Here is a 17731-nt window from a genome sequence, read left to right on the forward strand (position 1 = left end):
AGCTCTCCGAGACGCTTCCTGCACTCCCGTAATTCACGAGCGGTTTCCTTAGCGATGCACCTGTACTTTCAAAAGCCACGTTTCTTAAGGATTCAGTGTTTGTTCTCCCGCTCCCCGACCCCCGTGCGTTCCTCTGCCCCGGCGTCCGCCGGCAGCGCTTTAGGGGCCGCGGCCGGGCCGGTCGCTCCGCCCGTCTCCCCGCTAGCGCTCTCCGGGCGCGGGGTGCGCTGCCCTGGCCGGCGCGGTGGCAGCCCGCGGCCCTCCCAAAGCACACCTTCCCGCGGTACGAGGCTGAGAGAAAGTGGGTGGCGGGACGCACACACTAAGGGGCCGCCTCCGCATGGCGGGCACGCCTGACCGGCCCGGCCCCACCTCGGCCGCCCCCCGCCTGGGGCTCTGCCCCCTCGCCCCGGAGCCCCCTCGCACCGCCCGCTGCTTTCCAAGCGCTGGAGGGGGGGCAGCGGCCGCCCGCCCGCCCTCGCCGGAGCCGCCCCTGGGCGGGCAGCCCAGGCCCGCCCCGCCGGCAGGTGCGGAGCCGCCGCCCGCGGGCGCAGCAGGCGCCGTCACGGCGTGTGTCGGGCGGGGAAGCTCCTGCGGGACGGGTCCGGCCGGCCAGACCCTTCCGCCGGTGGGTGCCGAGCCGGGGCCGCCGCCGCCATGAGCAAGATTTCCAAGTTCTTCAAGGGGGGCGGCTCGGCCGCCTCCAAGGGCCGCGGGGGGCCCTCGCCGCAGGAGGCGCTGGCCCGGCTGCGGGAGACGGAGGAGATGCTCAGCAAGAAGCAGGAGTACCTGGAGACGAGGATCGAGCGGGAGCTGGCGGCAGCCCGGCAGCACGGCACTAAGAACAAGCGAGGTGAGTCCTGGCCCCGCCGCCGGGGCCTTGCTGGGCTTTAAATCCCAGGGTTCAGACGCCTCTCGGAGCGGGGCTCTGTTCAGAAGGGGGGGGGGGCGCGCGGGGTCTAGAGGGGCTGGCCCCTGCCTCCGCGACCCTGCCGGGGACCCAGCGCCTGGGACGTGATGGTGGCTTTGGGTCTTTGGCATCTGTGAGTGCTTAATGCGCTGTGGGTTCATTCTGGTGGGCTGATAATAGTTATTCCTTAGTTATGCCTGTGGTTCCCTGCACGATGCTTTTGTTCGTGCTTTGCACCACGGTGGAAGCGAGTACTGGCTGGATAAACGGTGCTGCAAAGTACCGCTCAATGTGGGAAGGGGATCCCAGCTTGGATGCTGAGAGTTGGTTGTGCAGATAGCAGACGTGCTGAAGCATGTGAGGGTCTAAGGGATAATAAGGTCTGGATCCTGCTTATACTGATGTTGTCACGTCTGGGAAGCAAATGATGGTAGACAGTATCTTGGGGATATACAGGCCTTTGAGAAACAAGTTAATTACTTCCTAAAGTCACCTGGAATCCTCTTTGCCTACTCTGAGGTTTATCTTTCTTTAAATATTTCAAAACGAAGCAAAGCATTTAGAACTAAAGATCTGTGACATAATGAGAGAGTAGCTCTTTCATCCACTCTTTCTATTGCTGGATAATTTAGAAAGTTAATGCCGTGAAGCTTAGAACTTGTGAGGTGGTGTGTGTTAAAGGTGTTTTGGTTAGCCCTTTAATGAATTTGTAATACTTTAGTATTTAATAATTATAAGCAAAAGGATTTATTTAGAAAGGATATAAAAGCATCGGTCGAGATGGGACAGGTTTGAAGGCACAGTGAGAGGGAGTAAAGCCAGCTCAGCAGTGCAACTCTGCCTGCTGCTCTGCAACAAGGGAGCTGTCAGGGTTGTCCCGGTCTCAAACTTTCCATTCCCCTGGCTTCAACTGGAGTGTGTGTCTTGTCCCCTCGTGCAGGTACTGGCACCTGCGTGCTGGCGCAGTGAGCTAGTTCAGGAAGGTGATCCAGCTGAAAACTAATCTGCTGTGGGACGAAGTGACCAGCCAGCTCCCGGGACTGGTTCACTATGCAATTGCCCAAGTGACGGGGCTGATGCAAGAAGACAGGCCTGCTCCCGTGACTGCAGCAGTTCCTGCTTAGATCCAGACATGCTGCAGTGGAACTTCATCCCAAGCCTGGACTTCGAGCTGGCATGGTTGCGGGAAGAAGCAAGCAGTGCTTCCTGCCTTGCTCCTGCCCCCAGGCTGCTCCCTGTCAGTAAAGAGGAAGAGGTAGGGCAAGAAGTACAGAGTGGGATTTTTTTCATGCCAAAAATGGCTCTAAAGCCAAAATGGGATAGCATAACTACAGTCAAAGAAAAAATGAGAAATTAACCTTTCTGTGCTGAAGGGCTTGAATGAAAGTGCCAAAGCCTTCAGCAGGCTAGTGAGTGAACTTAAATCCCCGAGAATACCCCTTCATTTGATATGTCAGTTGCTTTACAGTTTAATTGCTTTTGGTTTATATATAACAGCATATTAGCTGGTATACTGTACTTCATAGTTCAGAGGAAATCTGCTAACCAGCATCTATTGTAGTGTTATGTAAACACACAAATGAGAGAATAAAAGCATTAATCTACATTGCCTTGTTAAAGTGAATGTTTCAAAGGGACCTTGTAGGTAATTTTTAGTGTTGTTTTTCCTTAATCGGATATGTGGAGAAGCCTATGGCAACTAAAACAGGAGTGCCCGAGACTGGAGCAAGATGTATCTAGGTATAGAAAATGCACCAAATTAGGATGATCTCATTTGACTTTTATGCGCGTGAGTCTGAGTCAGTTACACTGACACAAGACAGAGCAGATTCAAGCACCAGCAATTTTTCATGAGTTCAGATGATTCTTGAATGGGTTCATGTGACATCAGTAGGCTTAGCTTGATGTAAAAGCCGTAACATGTTAGCTATGCAGATAGATGTGAAGCATCACTTAAAAATTTTTGGCTTCTCCTGTATAGAGTGAGCATCTCTGCAGTTCCTGTACCTAATCTGAAATTAGCTACACTTCCGGAGTGATACATTTCCAGCATTCCCCATTAATGTTTTACTGTAACTAGACCACTTGAGGGCTTTTGGAATAGCAATGTGTGTTGGAATTCCTTCTGCAGTTTATCCTGTCATGATAAGCAATATTTCTTTTCACAGTTAGCACTGCCTTTTAATGTCTCCCCATTCCAAATACAAAGTCATGATTTTTTTTTATATCTCTTGCTGTACTACTTTGGGTATCTCAGCTTCAGCCAATGCAGAGCTGCCAACTCCATCTGCAAGTTGGCCTTTCATCTGGAATATTTTGAAGGTCATACAGGAAACCTTAAAGGGCAGAAAGTGATACTGTGTATTTGAGAACTCTGTTTGAAAGGAAATGTGTTTTCTGAAGTGTGCCTGTGAAAAAACCATACAGGTGAATGAGTGTCGTTTCAGCCTGGAATCTTTCACAGATCCTGGAAAATGGCTAACTGGAAAGAATTAAGTTAAAAGAAGCTGTCCAGTATAGGACTAAATCTTAACCATCAAGAGCCACATAGTACTACTGAGGGCAAAACCTATATAGAAAGTTGGAACAACAGGTAGGCTTTTATAAGTCGATGCTGCTAAATATGTTGTGTGGTACATTTGGGCAGGGCTTATGCAGCCGTGTGCATTCCTTTTCAGTGAGTTAGCTGTACCCAGAAGGCTGTTGAAACCAAACCATGTTGTGTGTTGACACGGACAGGGCTGTCCTGCCTGTGACCGGGTGTATGACAGGTTGGGTCTGAGTGTTTGTGGCAGGGAGAACAGAGGAAGCCCTTAGTGTGTCTTTGTTCTGTGAGTTACAGCTATTGTTCCCTGATCTTCGTGATCACTTTTCAAGTGTCTTGCCATGAACTGGAATAGTTACAATGAGTCAAGGGCATTATTGTTCTTGAATTAGTGCCTCATTTACAGCTCTATGTGGCTTCCCCCACAAGGTTTTAAGGATTATGAATGCTGATAATGAGTTTACTGAAGGTGGTATGATTTTTATGGCCTCAGCAGTATTTATTTTGGTTGTCCTTGGTGTAAGGGAGATGAGAAGTTGTAATCCACCAGTCCCTTGCAGGACTGAAGTGGAGGTTTGTGAGCTGTGTCCAAGAATGAGATCCATTATTTCCACACTGGTGTTATATTTTCTGAAGAAACGCTCTTTTCCTTCTTCACCTGTTTCCCCCTGGGAATTTTAAGGATTACTAGGCAATGCTTTTATTTCTGCTTCAGAAGATGAGATCTGTATTTCCTGTACTGATGGGTGTTGGGCTTGACAGGTAAAGGTGTTATCACTGTACTGTTTCTTCATTCTGATCTGTCATGAAACCATGAGGAGGGTGCTACAACTCTTAATGTCACTAATGTTGTTCTTTCCTTTAGACACCTGGATATTCAGTGTAGCCAGAATTGCTGTTGCCCATCTGGCCATTTCTGCTTCCTTAATAAAGTATCAGCATAGTAGTGATACTGGAAAGGTATTGCTTCTGTATGCTAATAGCAGTAGTTCTTTAATATGCATACTTAAACTGACATAATAGTCTGCTGTTGTTCCAGCCACTTATCTTGAAAATAAAATAAGAACTCAGAATAAAAGCAGTGGTTCCTAATCTATGAGCTGTGTCCTGCTTGCTGGACTCGGAACACAGGAAACATGCTAAAGCCCAGCCAACTGCTAACCACTTTGTTATGAAATGCAGGAGTTGAATCGGCTTCATTGGAGCACAACAGAAGCAGCGTATGAGACTGCTTTTTGTCCTGGAGAAGACCTCCACCTCCTCCTGGTTGAATTGGTAGTAATTGCACTTGCTTCCTCAGGCTCTACTCCTGCTTAGACCTTTCCTCCCTAGGCTGTCTTCCTTCTTTGAAGTCTTTGGAATGGGCAGTGCCCTTTTTCAGTGCCATTCTTAGACCTTCAGTGAAGTAAGCTTATGTTCTCTTCTCAATTTCTTTATTTTTTGATAGATATGTTCTTCTTCAGTTTGGTTATTATAATGCAGTAGCATTTCTGTGAAGCACTTCAAACTTGTAAGTAGCACACAAATTTTAAAATGTTTGTATGTGCAGTAGAAAAGCACTTGAAGTTCATGCTAATCTGTAAAACACAGAAAAAAAGATTCCATATAACAAGGAAAGTCTCATATTGTAGCTATAGGAGCTATTATTACAAAACACTGCAGTGAAGGGCTTTCATTTCACATAAATGAGAAAAATTATATATTGTGGTGTGGGAATTATGCCTTGGTTGATAAGGAAGGAGTATGAATTGATTTCATGTGAACTGCTTTGTTCTATACGTGACTGTAAAACTAAAGAGAATTAATAAAGGTATGTTGCACTACAATAATTAGGAAAAGGTGTTTATGGATAGATGAAGTCGCACAGAGTCTACCTTCTTCTGTGGGTAACTTATGTGTGGTCTAATTAAACCTTAATACAGGAACCTTCTGGATTTTTTGAACAACTGCTTTGTGTGTAACTGAGGAAATCCATTTTCCTTCTGAGCAGCCAGTAACAACAGCACCATTTCAGAGTCCCATATCTGAAAAACACTGACTGGAAGTATTACCCTGTGGTAGCTACCTCTTCCAGCTGAAGCCTTTCTGCATCGAGCAGTTAGTGCTCCTCAGTCCACAGGGCTTTAGAGTCTTCTCTGGCACAGCTGGTTATATGCACAGTTTTAGACCACTAAATTTACCTGGAATTGATTCAACTGAAGCTGAGGAAGGGAGTAGCTGGTGTCCTAATTTTACCAATAATAAGCATAAATAGGTAGAGAAATAATAAGTAGGTAAAAAGTTTATTTGGCATTAAGTAAAACTGATGTATTTTGGAATTGCTAGTGAGAATTTTACAGTTCTTACCTTTGCTATTTGTATGACATCACCTGGGGTTCATCCATCTTTTCAGAATATGCATGCTCTTTGGACCATCCCCAAAACCTGCTAAAATCTTGAATTTGAGTACTGTGATTAATCTGTTGTGATTGCCATTTGGTGTCCTGAAACATTTTACTGCAGGTGCTAGAAGGCATTGTGTATCTTAGCATGTGTGAATGCTTGTCCTGGGGCAGCTAATAATGAGCTGTTCTGACCATGTTGATTTAACCATTTGTCAACAAAGCACTGAAATTTTTAGTGTGTTGTTACACACCGTAAATCTATGCCCCCTTCTTGGAGGGATCCTAATTTCAAGGGAAAGGACATGGGTATTAATAGCATTGAAAAAGCAATGGGTTAACTAGGTCTCTTTTGGTTTTGCTCGGTGTTTTTCTTACCTGGCACATATGTAGTTTGGAAAGGCCAGCGGTCAAGAAATGCTTGTGGCAAGACAGTGTGTGTTCACACCCAGAGGCCGAGAGAAAGCGCTTTTCTCCTCCTGCTTGTCATGTGCATTTATTGTGGTAATGATTTACTCTGCGCAAAGTATGCTGCTTATAACTTAGCAAGTACAAAAGACTTACCTCAACGATCTACAAAGATAATGGGGAGTAACTGGATTCGACTGTGGCTGTGTTTACAAAGTTCTATATGTTTTCAAGTTCTAAGGTTTAAAGGTCATGCTCCTAAGTGCTTGTAAGAAATAGACGCAGCTGAGAGCCAGAGAAATGCGAGTCGTCCTCTGGTGTAACCCACCTGCTTGGTTGGGTGGGCCATTTGGGCTTCCTGTTGCACTTGACAGTTTCTGCTGCTGAGACAAAGTTTAGAAAGCAGCCTTGGTGGACGTGTGGTTATCATGACAGATCTTCTTACCTGTCTTCCTTAGTTTTTACTTACGTTTTGCAACCTCCTCTTTTCTTTCTTTCCCCTGTTATCTCCTTTCTTGACTTCTGTGTGACGTTTTTCTTTTTCCTCCCCATCTTCCCTGCTTTGCCTGTGTGCACAGGATGGAGTTCAAGATCTTCCGCAGTGGAGGAAGAAGCTGCTCTTCCCTGTGGTGCTAAAAGGAGTTAATCTAAAAGAGGCTTCCCAGCATGTTCATGCAACAGCATGTTGGTGATAAACAGGCTGCTGATCTGGTGTGATCAAAGTTTGTCTCCCTACTAGTAAGGTAGGAGGGTGAGAATTATAAATTCTGCAGGTTGGCTTGGTGCTGAACTACTTGTCCTTGCATTTTGCTCTGAAAATACACAGTGCACTTTGCCTCTTCCCATTCCAGCTGCCTTACAAGCACTGAAGAGAAAAAAGAGATACGAGAAACAGTTGAGTCAAATTGATGGGACACTCTCAACCATTGAGTTCCAGAGAGAGGCATTGGAAAATTCCCACACCAACACAGAAGTCCTCAGGAATATGGGTTATGCTGCACAAGCTATGAAAAAAGTACATGAAAATATGTAAGTGCTTTCTAATAACTTTCAAGTTGGGCGTACTAACCACTTTCAAACTATTTAATCACTACAGACTATTGTATCAAGTCAGCCAGTTTGGACTTCATTTTTGGATCAGGCATTTAATGTCAGGAATGCTAGTGGTGCTGTAATGTTATATTTGGCAGAAAAATATCTTTTCTTAACAGCAAGTCTAGAAGGAAGTCAGTTAACTAGAGAGATCTATGTGGTAACTGTTTTTTGAAGTCTGCCTTGGCAGTGGAGACTGGCCTCTGCCCTTGGTTTTTCCAGAAGAAAACTTAGTTGAAGAAACTAAGTGGACTCTTTTCCTCAAAGTCCATAAGCTGGACTGTGTGATTCAAAGTACTAATTAGACCTGAATAAAAGAGAAGGTAATTTTTTGTCTGTGTAATATTTTAATATATCCTGTATTGTTTCATGAGGCATTTTCCTGCCTGAATAAACAGTTAAATCAGAAAGGTTTTTCTGAGAGAAGTAAACAGGAAGTGAAACAATAATGAAGTTAACAATAAGGGGAAACTTTTAAATGGGGTATAGTCCTTTTAAGTTCCCCCCCAATTCTGGTGGAAGCTTAACATCAAAAAAGATACATTTGTAAAGATACTGACCTTGGGAAGGAGATGGGATCTGCCCAGGGGATGTGACTGTTGGCTGGCAGAGGCATGAGAAGCACAGAGACGCAGAGAGAGAGACAGACTGCTGCAGTTTGGCTTTTTTTTATAATTCCAAGGTAGAAGAAATTGGACTGGCTAAACCAGAAGCTTGTCAGGAAGCATTAAGGTGTAGGTGAGGGACATTATTCCCTGTGAGTTACGCTGTTTATACAGCCATGGGCATAAAAAGAAAATAGGGTCTGTTCAATTTTTTTCTAAGTCTCTTCTGTAGGATTTGAATGATATATCTTTAAAAAATGTTTCTGTGTTACCTTGCCAGGGACTTGAACAAAATTGATGATTTGATGCAAGATATCACTGAACAGCAAGACGTTGCCCAGGAAATTTCAGATGCTATCTCAAACCGAGCTGCCTTTGGTGATGAGTTTGATGAGGTTAGTACTTCAGGCCTGTGCATTTTAGCTTTATTTTAGTTAAATTACTCCATAGTTATTTTGTTGTGTAGTGGGTTGTTTCTCGAAAGGTGTAAATGTGAAATTCCTTGGTTCTAGCTTACCCAATCTCGGACATTTTAATATTTTTATATAAAAATTAAAATTATTAATATATAATAATATAAAATCTATATATGTAAAATAATAAAACCCTATTTATATATATATTTTAACTGCACTCCTGTAGTTGTTGTTCTCATTTGTAGCATGGAAGGAGGTCACTAAAATGTATAATTTGTATGCTCCAAGTAGACACTGAAACATATAATTTTTGTGCTCCAAATAGACGTCCGTTTGACTAAGCGCATGTTCCTGCGTCACAAACAGGCTGTTGTTCACAATTCTGAATGTTGGACCAGTTTTTTGTTTTTGCTGCTTGGGGATGCAGGTCCTTTCCCTGTTTTCCAGATTTTCTGTAGAAGTAATTCCTGTTGGAGGCAATAAGGTTTATTCCTTGAGCTCTTTATTTCTGAAATGCCCACAAGGCACTTAGGACCTTCTGAAAATTTGTTTCAGTAGCTTTCATACAATGTCCCTGGACTTCATTTTGTATATCTGAATAGGACATTACTTACTTCTGATCCAGCCACGGCTGCAGACTCAAGGGTCAAGTATACTCAGAATCCTTGCAATCCGTGGAAAGCAGAGCTAGGCATCAGGCTCAGTATCACAGCCAGTTTGGTTTTGGATTTTAGCTAGGTAATGAAATGACCAAGCACCTAGGGATCATTTGAAGAATGTCCTAAAGAAGCAAACAATTCACTCTCACCCCAACTAATTTGTGCCTGTGTGCCCAAATGGAGAACAAAGAAAAATACATATGCTATATGATATTTGCTTGATTGGGCAGGGGGGAGGAGTTTCATTCAACAGTTATAATTTGTTAACAATAGTAATGATTCTTTGTATTTTTTTCCCATTATCTGCTTTCTTATTTTCCGCTTTGGATATAAATAGACTTTTCAAGAAACATTTGATCAGTACTGGCACAAGGAGTGGGATTTGCTCTGTATAAACTGGGCGTCAAACAACTGGAAAACATTCTGCCATCCTCAACAGCTATGCAGTGTGACTGACTTTTCATCACTGCTTAACTTTTACAAGGCTAGTCTTAGTAAGCATGTTGTAGATTGATCTGGAAGTTCCTAAGAGATACTAATCTAAGTTGATGGGCATGTTTCCTGTTCTGGGAAAATAAGCCACTGTGACATGGGCATCACTGTACCAGCACCTGCCTTTGCATAGGAGCCTGATACCTACAGGACTTGTCCAGTAACTGCCAAGCCTGGTTTGCAGGCCACTTCAGCTTAAGAGTGCTGGAATCAATGTCTTAATTGCTGCGTTATGAGGTGATTTGTGTTGAAGGCTGATATTTATTTTTTTGAAGGACATTTTGACCACACAGTTAGATTTCCTCTTCACATGTGTGCCATGGGTGTAAGGAGACCATGGAAGCATGTAATTTCTCCTGCTCCAGATAGACACAAAAACATGAGGGTTCTTTCCCCTGGGTTGACACAGGGTGTGTCATGAAGAATGCAGAAAAGCTCTCTCCTACCTGAGTGGGATGCTCACTGGGAGGGGTGATCCTTGCCTGGAGGCCAGTTTCCGATAATCATATGCAAAATACACACATTCCAGTGGACAAAACCTGGAACCTGGGAGTTCACATTATATCTTCCCTCTGCTCTCTTTTGGCCTGGGTTTGAGAGGAGAAAGGGGATTTGTTATAGCTATTGCAGTACTCCACAGCCTAATTGTAGAGCACTTCCTGAGTTGTGGGAAATGTAAGTTAAGTCCATGCTTGAGGTTGAGAAGAACTTAAAACTTGAGTCTCCCACTTCAAAAGCAAATGTTCTAGCCATTACATTATTATTTTAAAGGTATAGGTGTCATGATCATGGTTTCCTTTACCTTTTTTTTTTGTTCGTTTGTTTGTTTTAAAAGAGAGCCTGTCATGGCTGACACTACCTTTTCATTGTTTACTTGTTCAGCAGAGGTTGGTAAGGACTAGTTTGGTATGGGAGGGGGTTAAATGACTACCTAGAGGTTTTCAGAAATACCATTTCTATTGACTTCACAACAACTTGGACACTAACTTTTTAAGAAGCTTGTATTCACAGCACTGACTGAGGCACTTGAAGTACAGGCATATTTGCACCTCAGCTAAATGCTTAAGCTAGACATGGGACCCCAACTTGTACATTTCCTTGAGACATCAGCTGTGAATTGAACATCATCAGGTGTAGATCTGATGCTGAAATTTTTAGATGATACCCCAGGATTTGCACTGTGAACTAGGTCAGGTAGGCAAACTGTAGCCTTTTTTTTTGTCCGTAAAATATAAAAACATGAGAAAGTAAGTCTCAGATGGCTTGTGGTGGCTATGAAATTATCATTTTACTTCCACATTGCTGATACGCCAGCTATAAATGGGTGGGCAAAGCCCACTTCAATACCTAGTAGATCTCACTTTGCTACAGCCAATTTTTCCCCAGACGCTTTTGCCTGTTGTTTCTTTTTAAATCATTTTATCAACATGGCAAAGGTCTATTTCTCTACAAACATGTAATATTTAGTTTCCTTTCTTTGGAAAACTCCAGTCAAGGAATAAGTCTTTGGCTTTTTAAAAAAAGTGTATAGCCTTTTTATTTTTAGTATTATACAAGTGGATTAAATCATCTGTCCAAATCAGCTTCTGCAGCTAAAAGCCCAAGAGTGTTATGTGCTTCAAGAGTGAATAACAGGACCCAGGAGGACAGCCCTGATTCCGGTGCTGCTTCGAAATCATGTCTAATCCTGGACTTGTGTGATGGGGCTGAAGCATAATGTTTAATGAAAGCCTATCTTATAACCAGTGGAAGCTGTTTGCTTTTTAAAATGGGAGAAGTTGCACATTAAAATTAGAATCTGTTAAAGACTACAGGCTCTAGATTTGGAACAAACCCGGGGATAGTAGAGGGACCTTTTCTTTTTCCCCCGTTTGCCTTTTTGAGGAGTATTACACTGCCATCAGTTTTCCTTCTGATTTTATTCCTTCTCCCATTTCTAACTTTCATTGTCCTTCTTTCAACTTTCAATTAAGGTTTGTTGTTATCACCCGCACTTAGTAAAAATTCTACTTGTGATACACTGTTTTTTGATATTTGTTTTCAGGTGTAAACTGTTGTGGTTTGTTTTTTTCCAGTGGTGCTTTGCTTCATGGTGGTTAAATGTGCCCTTGCTTGAGATCACTGTCAGGACAATGAATTTGTAAATAATGTTTTCCTTGAATTTAGGATGAGTTGATGGCAGAATTAGAAGAACTGGAGCAAGAAGAATTGAACAAGGGAATGAGAGATGTCAGGTTGCCAAGCGTTCCATCCACATCGCTGCCTTCTCACCCTGGTAAACTGCCTGCTTGCCATTTTACATTTCTCATGATTAAGCCATGCTGTGAGAAGCAGTTGAGGAAGAAAGAGCTCCAGATATGTATTTAACTCTGTTTTAACTTTTAAAGTATTATAGATTCATTTTCTTATTTTTGTATCTATTTATCAGAAAAAGCAGAGTAGAGTTCTCTTTGCTGTATGAAAGCATTTAGGACCAAATTCTCTGTAGACTTGGGGAGACAAACTCAGGGAACTTGACCTTGCACATATACTGATATATCTCCTACTGAAATGCAGTGAGATCACCGAGGAATAGGAAGACTTTTTTTTTCCTCCTTCTTTTTGGCAATTAAATACTTACTCCTTTTTAATTAGAGTCTGACCTAGATTCAAAATGTTTGCGTCACAAAGATCCAGTTTTGTAGGGTAGCAGTTTGATATTTGCCACTGGTATTTTAATTAGAAATTAAGGATGCAGCAGGAAGTACACATTTAAAGAAATACTGTCAATTCCTTTGCTTTCTTTTTACAGAACAGACTTATTCCTGGTATTAAGCAGTAGTCTTATTTTTCTGTAGTTCTGCCCTGTTCATCTTGAATTAAGCCAGAGACAGTCAACTTTTACTACACCTTTCACCGTGTCCCTGTTGTCCTCTGTCAGCTGAAAGACTTGCTATGTACTGATGCTAGTAAAAGAGAAATATTTGATGGTAGGGACAGCACACACACAACATAGGTTGTTTATGGTACGTTCTGCTGCAGAACAGGTTACCTAGACCAGCTCAAAGCAGAGACTCTAATGTGTGTTTTGGCAGACAGCACTTAAATTCTGAGAAGCAGTTTAAAATATTCAAACTGGGATTCTGGCCTCATCTGCTGAAATCAGTTGCAGAACAGAGTTTAAAAAAAAATTTAGGAAAACCCAGTGCAAATTGCTGTCTGGGCATTTATGGCTTGTTCACACACCCTCTTCCAGATCCAGCTGTGCCAGCTGACATTTTCATTAAACCCAGGCCATCTCCATGTGCTTCTCACTATTTTAATTTGCTACTTCATCTGTCTGTATGGCTGCTTCAGGCAAAATTAGCTGGTTACAATTATGTAGTTTAAAGCCTTGCAAAACCGGCTTATCTTTTCTGAAACTCAATGCTTACTGTTACAGAGCAATAGCAAAGTAAGAACAGTTAATGGCTATATAAGGCTTCTAAGCATTATAGAATGCTGGAGATGCATGCTACCCTCCTGGTTTTGGAGATGAGACAACTGAGATGGGGCAAGGCATAGCGACCTTCTGCAGCTGCACAGCGAGCCAGTGGCACTTGCAGAATAGGGACTGGACCGCTGGTCTCCCACATCCTTCTCCCACCTTTAGTCCCTGAAGGTGGTGATAGTTGCAGCCCCTCTCAGGGTGGTGGCTCCTGGCCATACGGCTGCCACAGGTGGGAGCCAAGTGGCTGCTATAAATGTGCACACAAGGGTACTGCACCCAATAACAGTGTTCACTGATGTTTGGAGGAATGCAAATCCTGATGTGCACAGCCCACAGATGGAGACAGCCTGAGGTTGAACCTGGGCTTTAGGGCATCCAGTTTGTAGTGAGTGAATAAAGACTATTTGGGTGAGATTTTAGTTCAATTAGTGGGAAAGATGTGTGATAGGAGATTTGGGTGAAAAAAAAAAAGAGAGAAAGTGCATGTGTGACCTGGTACAGAGCTGGAGATTGCTGTTGTTGTAAACACAGCAGTTAATTGACGTCATCTGAAAAGTTCAGGAACTTTTCTCCCTTTTAATAAATGACACCTCTCATTAAAATGGGATGAGTCCATCTGGAGGCTGGAACTGCACATGTAGAGCCCTTTGGCACTATTTAGAAAGGTAGCAGGATGCACAGCAGGCCAGGGGTATGTCAGTCATGCCTGCTCAAGTGGAAGTGAGAGAACTGGCAGCATGCTTGTGGACACTTGCCCTCTGTGACAGCTTTTAGAGATTAAATGTATTTTCTGTGGGAGCCTTTCAGTAGGAGTTACATCAGACCTATATTGTTAACCTCAGGGTTATAGGTGAGATAACGGTGGGGCAAAAGTAGTTGCATCTCTCATCAGCTTCATTACTGCATTACCTGTGTTTAGCTTGCTACTTGGTAAATTGATTTGAGATGTTCAGACTCACTTCAGAAAGCACTATGTGAGTCCTCGTGCTAACAAATAAAATGGTTCTGACTGTTAATTAGTTGATGGTTATTGTTAATCTCTCTCTTTCTGCAGCATCAACCAGGAAGAGAGTGGAGGATGAAGACGAAATGAAGAAGCTGGCTGCCTGGGCTTCATAAGAGCCTGGTCTTTTTATAACACTGAACATTAGGGCTGTAATGCTGCTTCATTACCATACCGATTTGGTGTGGTTGCATTTCATACAGGCTGGGTTTTTTTATGGTCAATCTTGCTAAGAACAGTGCTACTGCCATATTAAAAAAACCAGTTTAAAAACAAACAAACAAAATGTGATAGTTGCAAAAACCTCCAAGCATCAAAGGTTTTTTTTCAGCCTCATCCAGAGATCTGTTTTTTTATCAGTATCAGTTTTATTAGGTAATTTCTTACTATATCTTGCTGTGAAAACCTGTGTGCTTCTCTTATGCACACAGCTGGTTTCATTGTTGAAATGAAAAAGTTCAATAAGTCATCAGGGCCCTATCCTAGAGGGTTATTTGATTCCAACTATTTGAATATTGGCAAAACAGCTTTATACATGTCCTGACTTGCAAGTTCCTTTGAGCCCAAGAGCTAATAGCCATTCATTTGGGCATGAAGATTTAAACAGTCTGCCTGGAGCAATTTCTGGTGTCCTAGATATTAAGAGGAGACTCTTCTGTAGTTTTTTTTGAAGTGGAATAGGTTTTTTATTTTGTTTTAAACTTTGACCAGAATATCCAATGCGCTTCTATAGGTCAACTTGAATTGTATTTTGAACTTTTTCCAGCTCAGTTCAAGAACAGTTTCAATGATTGGGGGAAACGAAAAGTCTCAGTTCTTACGGATCCCTGCCAAACAAAACTGATTTCTGCTAACCCTGTCAAAAATCCAGAAGAGATTTGACCTTCCTGTGTTGTTCTCCTCCACTGTGTCTTTCTAGGGTGACTCTTTACTTTGCATGATAATACCCATCCTCAAAGGAATTAGTAACACATTTTTTTTAATTATAGAATTTCAAAATAATTTTAACTTCTGACCATTCAGTTCTTTTCTCTCACTCAGTTTCTTAATGGAAATAATACCAGCATGTTGTACTTGAAATGCCTTTTTAACCCTGGTTAAAAGCTGATTCTGAATTATTTGTGAAGTTGACATGTTATTGTCCAACTGACAGCTTTTTAGCTTAAGGAACAAATGCCGGTCTGAGTGCTAAACTACTAAATTTATAGAGAAATCACTGTTCAAATAGAAAACAAAAATTAAATAGGCTGCTTTACGCTAGAAAATTTACTAAGACAAGCTCTATGCTAGTAGCCTGCTGTCAATCACAAGAAAATAGTGAAACACTGTGGAGTTCCTAGGGATGTGGTAAGCAGAGTCACGTTGATCCTAGGTTTCTTGTTTTCAAATTAATTTAAATTTACTGGTCATTGAACCACTTGGGGAATAGTGGGAGACTTGATTTCTGTAGATCTATAGCAACAGAAGACAGACCCTTTCTCCTGTGGGCTTTAGCCTGTGATTGCTGTGTGTTCTGCTTTGATAGGGTATAATAGGCTTCAGCTTACTGCATTTAAGGTTAAGCGTAAGCTAATGTGTGTTTCTGGAGATGGTGTGCTCAGAACCTTTCAAGTTGAGTTCCATGGATGAAACCCAAAGCTTACAAACCCTGTGGAGAGATTCAGTTTTTCCAGACTTTTGCATTCTCTGTAGTGGAATTGCTTTTGGTTTGCATCCATATGAAAGGAGGATCAAGCCTTGCCAGTTTACTTCAGATAAATTTCTTACTGGAAAAAAAGGTGTGTTAGTTCTATCCGAAAGTTTTGGATGTACCGGGAGAATTGTCCGTTTCTGTTGAGAGTTGAGAAAACTTGAAACTATTCAATTTTTGTTTTAAAAAAACAAACAAAAAGTTAAAGAACTGCCTTAAATTTAAAAAAACATTTTGAACTCTCAATAGGAGACCAAAAACTAACAAAATGTTACTCGGTTTTAATGCTTGCTGAAAATCAGGATGAGATGCCAGCTGAAAGCAGGCCTATTGAATAAAATAACAAATATTCTGCGTTATTTAGAATTTGTTTGCTAATCCTTTTGGCTGGAATCCTGTTTTCAAGGTATGCAGTCTATGCAAGTCTGTGGATTGTGTACCGAAAGAATTAGTGTACACTGATTGCATCACCATGTGAGGCTGGCCGTGTGCTTGTGGACACATCTGGTATTTCTAAATGCAAGGCCATGCCAACATAGTCCCATGCTTAGCTTGGAAAAGCTGTCTTTTAGCATCTGTTCGTGGTCAAATTAGTAGTTTTCCAATACTTGGCACTTATGTAGCACTTAGCATATTTAAAGTGCTCTTACAACCTAACCAAAATAGGTGTCTAAGCAGACTGAAAATCACTTTAGTTTCAAACTGGAAGCTTTCGAAGATGTGGGCCCACAGTTTTTGTGCAAGAACTTTCCATGTGAACACCCTGCAGGGGAGAAGAAATCCTTGGGATGGTCGTCTCCTTTGCAACCTAGTGGCTGACTGCTGACGTCCAGCAATGTTTTGGCCAAGTGTTGATCCTGGGAAGCCTCAGTTGTCTTCAGCTTATTGATTTCAGAGCGGGCACTTAAGGAACAAAATTCGTGAAGGGTGAAGAAAAGAAACTGGTGATTCGTGTGAGCTTCTCTAAAACCTTCTGTGTAGTGGCTGGTGTTTCTGGATGACAAAGAGTCACACACCAGTTCAAAGGCTAGGACAGGCGCGGTTGGTGAAGCCATACTCAGAGATACTATAGTCACGCACACAGGCCAAAATGCAGTATGGACCTCCAGAGCTGGAGTGCTTGATGCCGTATTCCTTTGGGAGACAGTAGATGACTTGTTTTCTTCAAAAGCAAATGGGTTCTAGGGATTTAATTCAGCTGAGGAGGTGGCTCTTTCCTGTGTAAATTCAGATGACACTGAGACAAATGGCTCTTCCTTTTTTGAACATATGTCTTTCTTCATGCCAAGATGGTATTTGTTTAATATGTAAGCAGACCAGAGTGACTAGTGTCAATGTATTATTGTAAATGTACTCTCTATTAATTGGAACGTATTTTACAAGGGGGCTGTGGCAGTAGATGGTGTACTATAGCTGACTTCCTTTCTCGTTTCTTGTTTCTTTTAAGAATGTTTTCTTCTCTTAATGGCCTTGGACATTTTTAATCTGGATAGCTTTAAAAGGGGGAAATATATTAATAAAAAGTAAAAAAGAATTAATATATACTGTAAATAAATACTTTGGTGTCATATTTGTGTTACATGGTTGTATTGAATTTATTTTCCTATCAGGCAAAACTGTAAATACTTTCCTTATACTGTCATTAGGCTACAGTTCTCTTTAGAGGATGTGATGATATTTTGAAACATTTTTTGATGTATTAATGTTCCAGCATCAGATTAGAATTCAAGAATTCTTCAAAGGTGATTTGGTTTAAAAAAAAACCAACCAAACAACAAACCACAACAGTGTATGTTATGGTGTTTGGGCTGCATTCCTTCATGCTTGCTACTTGTGTTGCGAAAGATTCTTTTATTTTAATGTGTCCAAATTACCTACCCTCCCTGCTGCTCTGAAGTCTTCCTAATTGTTTCAGAAATATGTGTATTTTACTTCCCAGGCCTTAGTTGAAAGGATGAATGGTCAGGTCTTTTAAACCTGAAAAAGAGAAATTACTATAGGCAAGGATGAATTGAAACAAATAAAATAATGCATTTTTTCATGCATCTCATTAGAATCTCC

General features: G+C 41.9%; 1 protein-coding gene across 1 annotated transcript; it reads left to right on the forward strand.

Moving 5' to 3' along the window:
* The first annotated feature begins 204 nt into the window (after positions 1-204).
* CHMP4C (charged multivesicular body protein 4C) lies at positions 205-17240 on the forward strand. The gene is made up of 5 exons (XM_075085313.1): positions 205-853; positions 7096-7273; positions 8222-8336; positions 11675-11783; positions 14032-17240. The coding sequence occupies exons 1-5, from the start codon at positions 658-660 to the stop codon at positions 14094-14096; spliced, it is 663 nt and encodes a 220-aa protein (XP_074941414.1). The 5' UTR covers positions 205-657; the 3' UTR covers positions 14097-17240.
* Positions 17241-17731: the final 491 nt, after the last annotated feature.

Source organism: Phalacrocorax aristotelis, chromosome 2, assembly GCF_949628215.1.
Source record: "Phalacrocorax aristotelis chromosome 2, bGulAri2.1, whole genome shotgun sequence".
Lineage (NCBI taxonomy): Eukaryota > Metazoa > Chordata > Aves > Suliformes > Phalacrocoracidae > Phalacrocorax > Phalacrocorax aristotelis.

Excerpts from the sequence above, each read along its gene's own strand:
- CHMP4C (XM_075085313.1), top strand. The coding sequence starts at position 658 with ATGAGCAAGATTTCCAAGTTCTTCAAGGGGGGCGGCTCGGCCGCCTCC. Across the intron at positions 7,274-8,221 it reads AAAAAAGTACATGAAAATAT|GGACTTGAACAAAATTGATG; the intron begins GTAAGTGCTTTC and ends TTACCTTGCCAG. Across the intron at positions 11,784-14,031 it reads ATCGCTGCCTTCTCACCCTG|CATCAACCAGGAAGAGAGTG; the intron begins GTAAACTGCCTG and ends CTCTTTCTGCAG.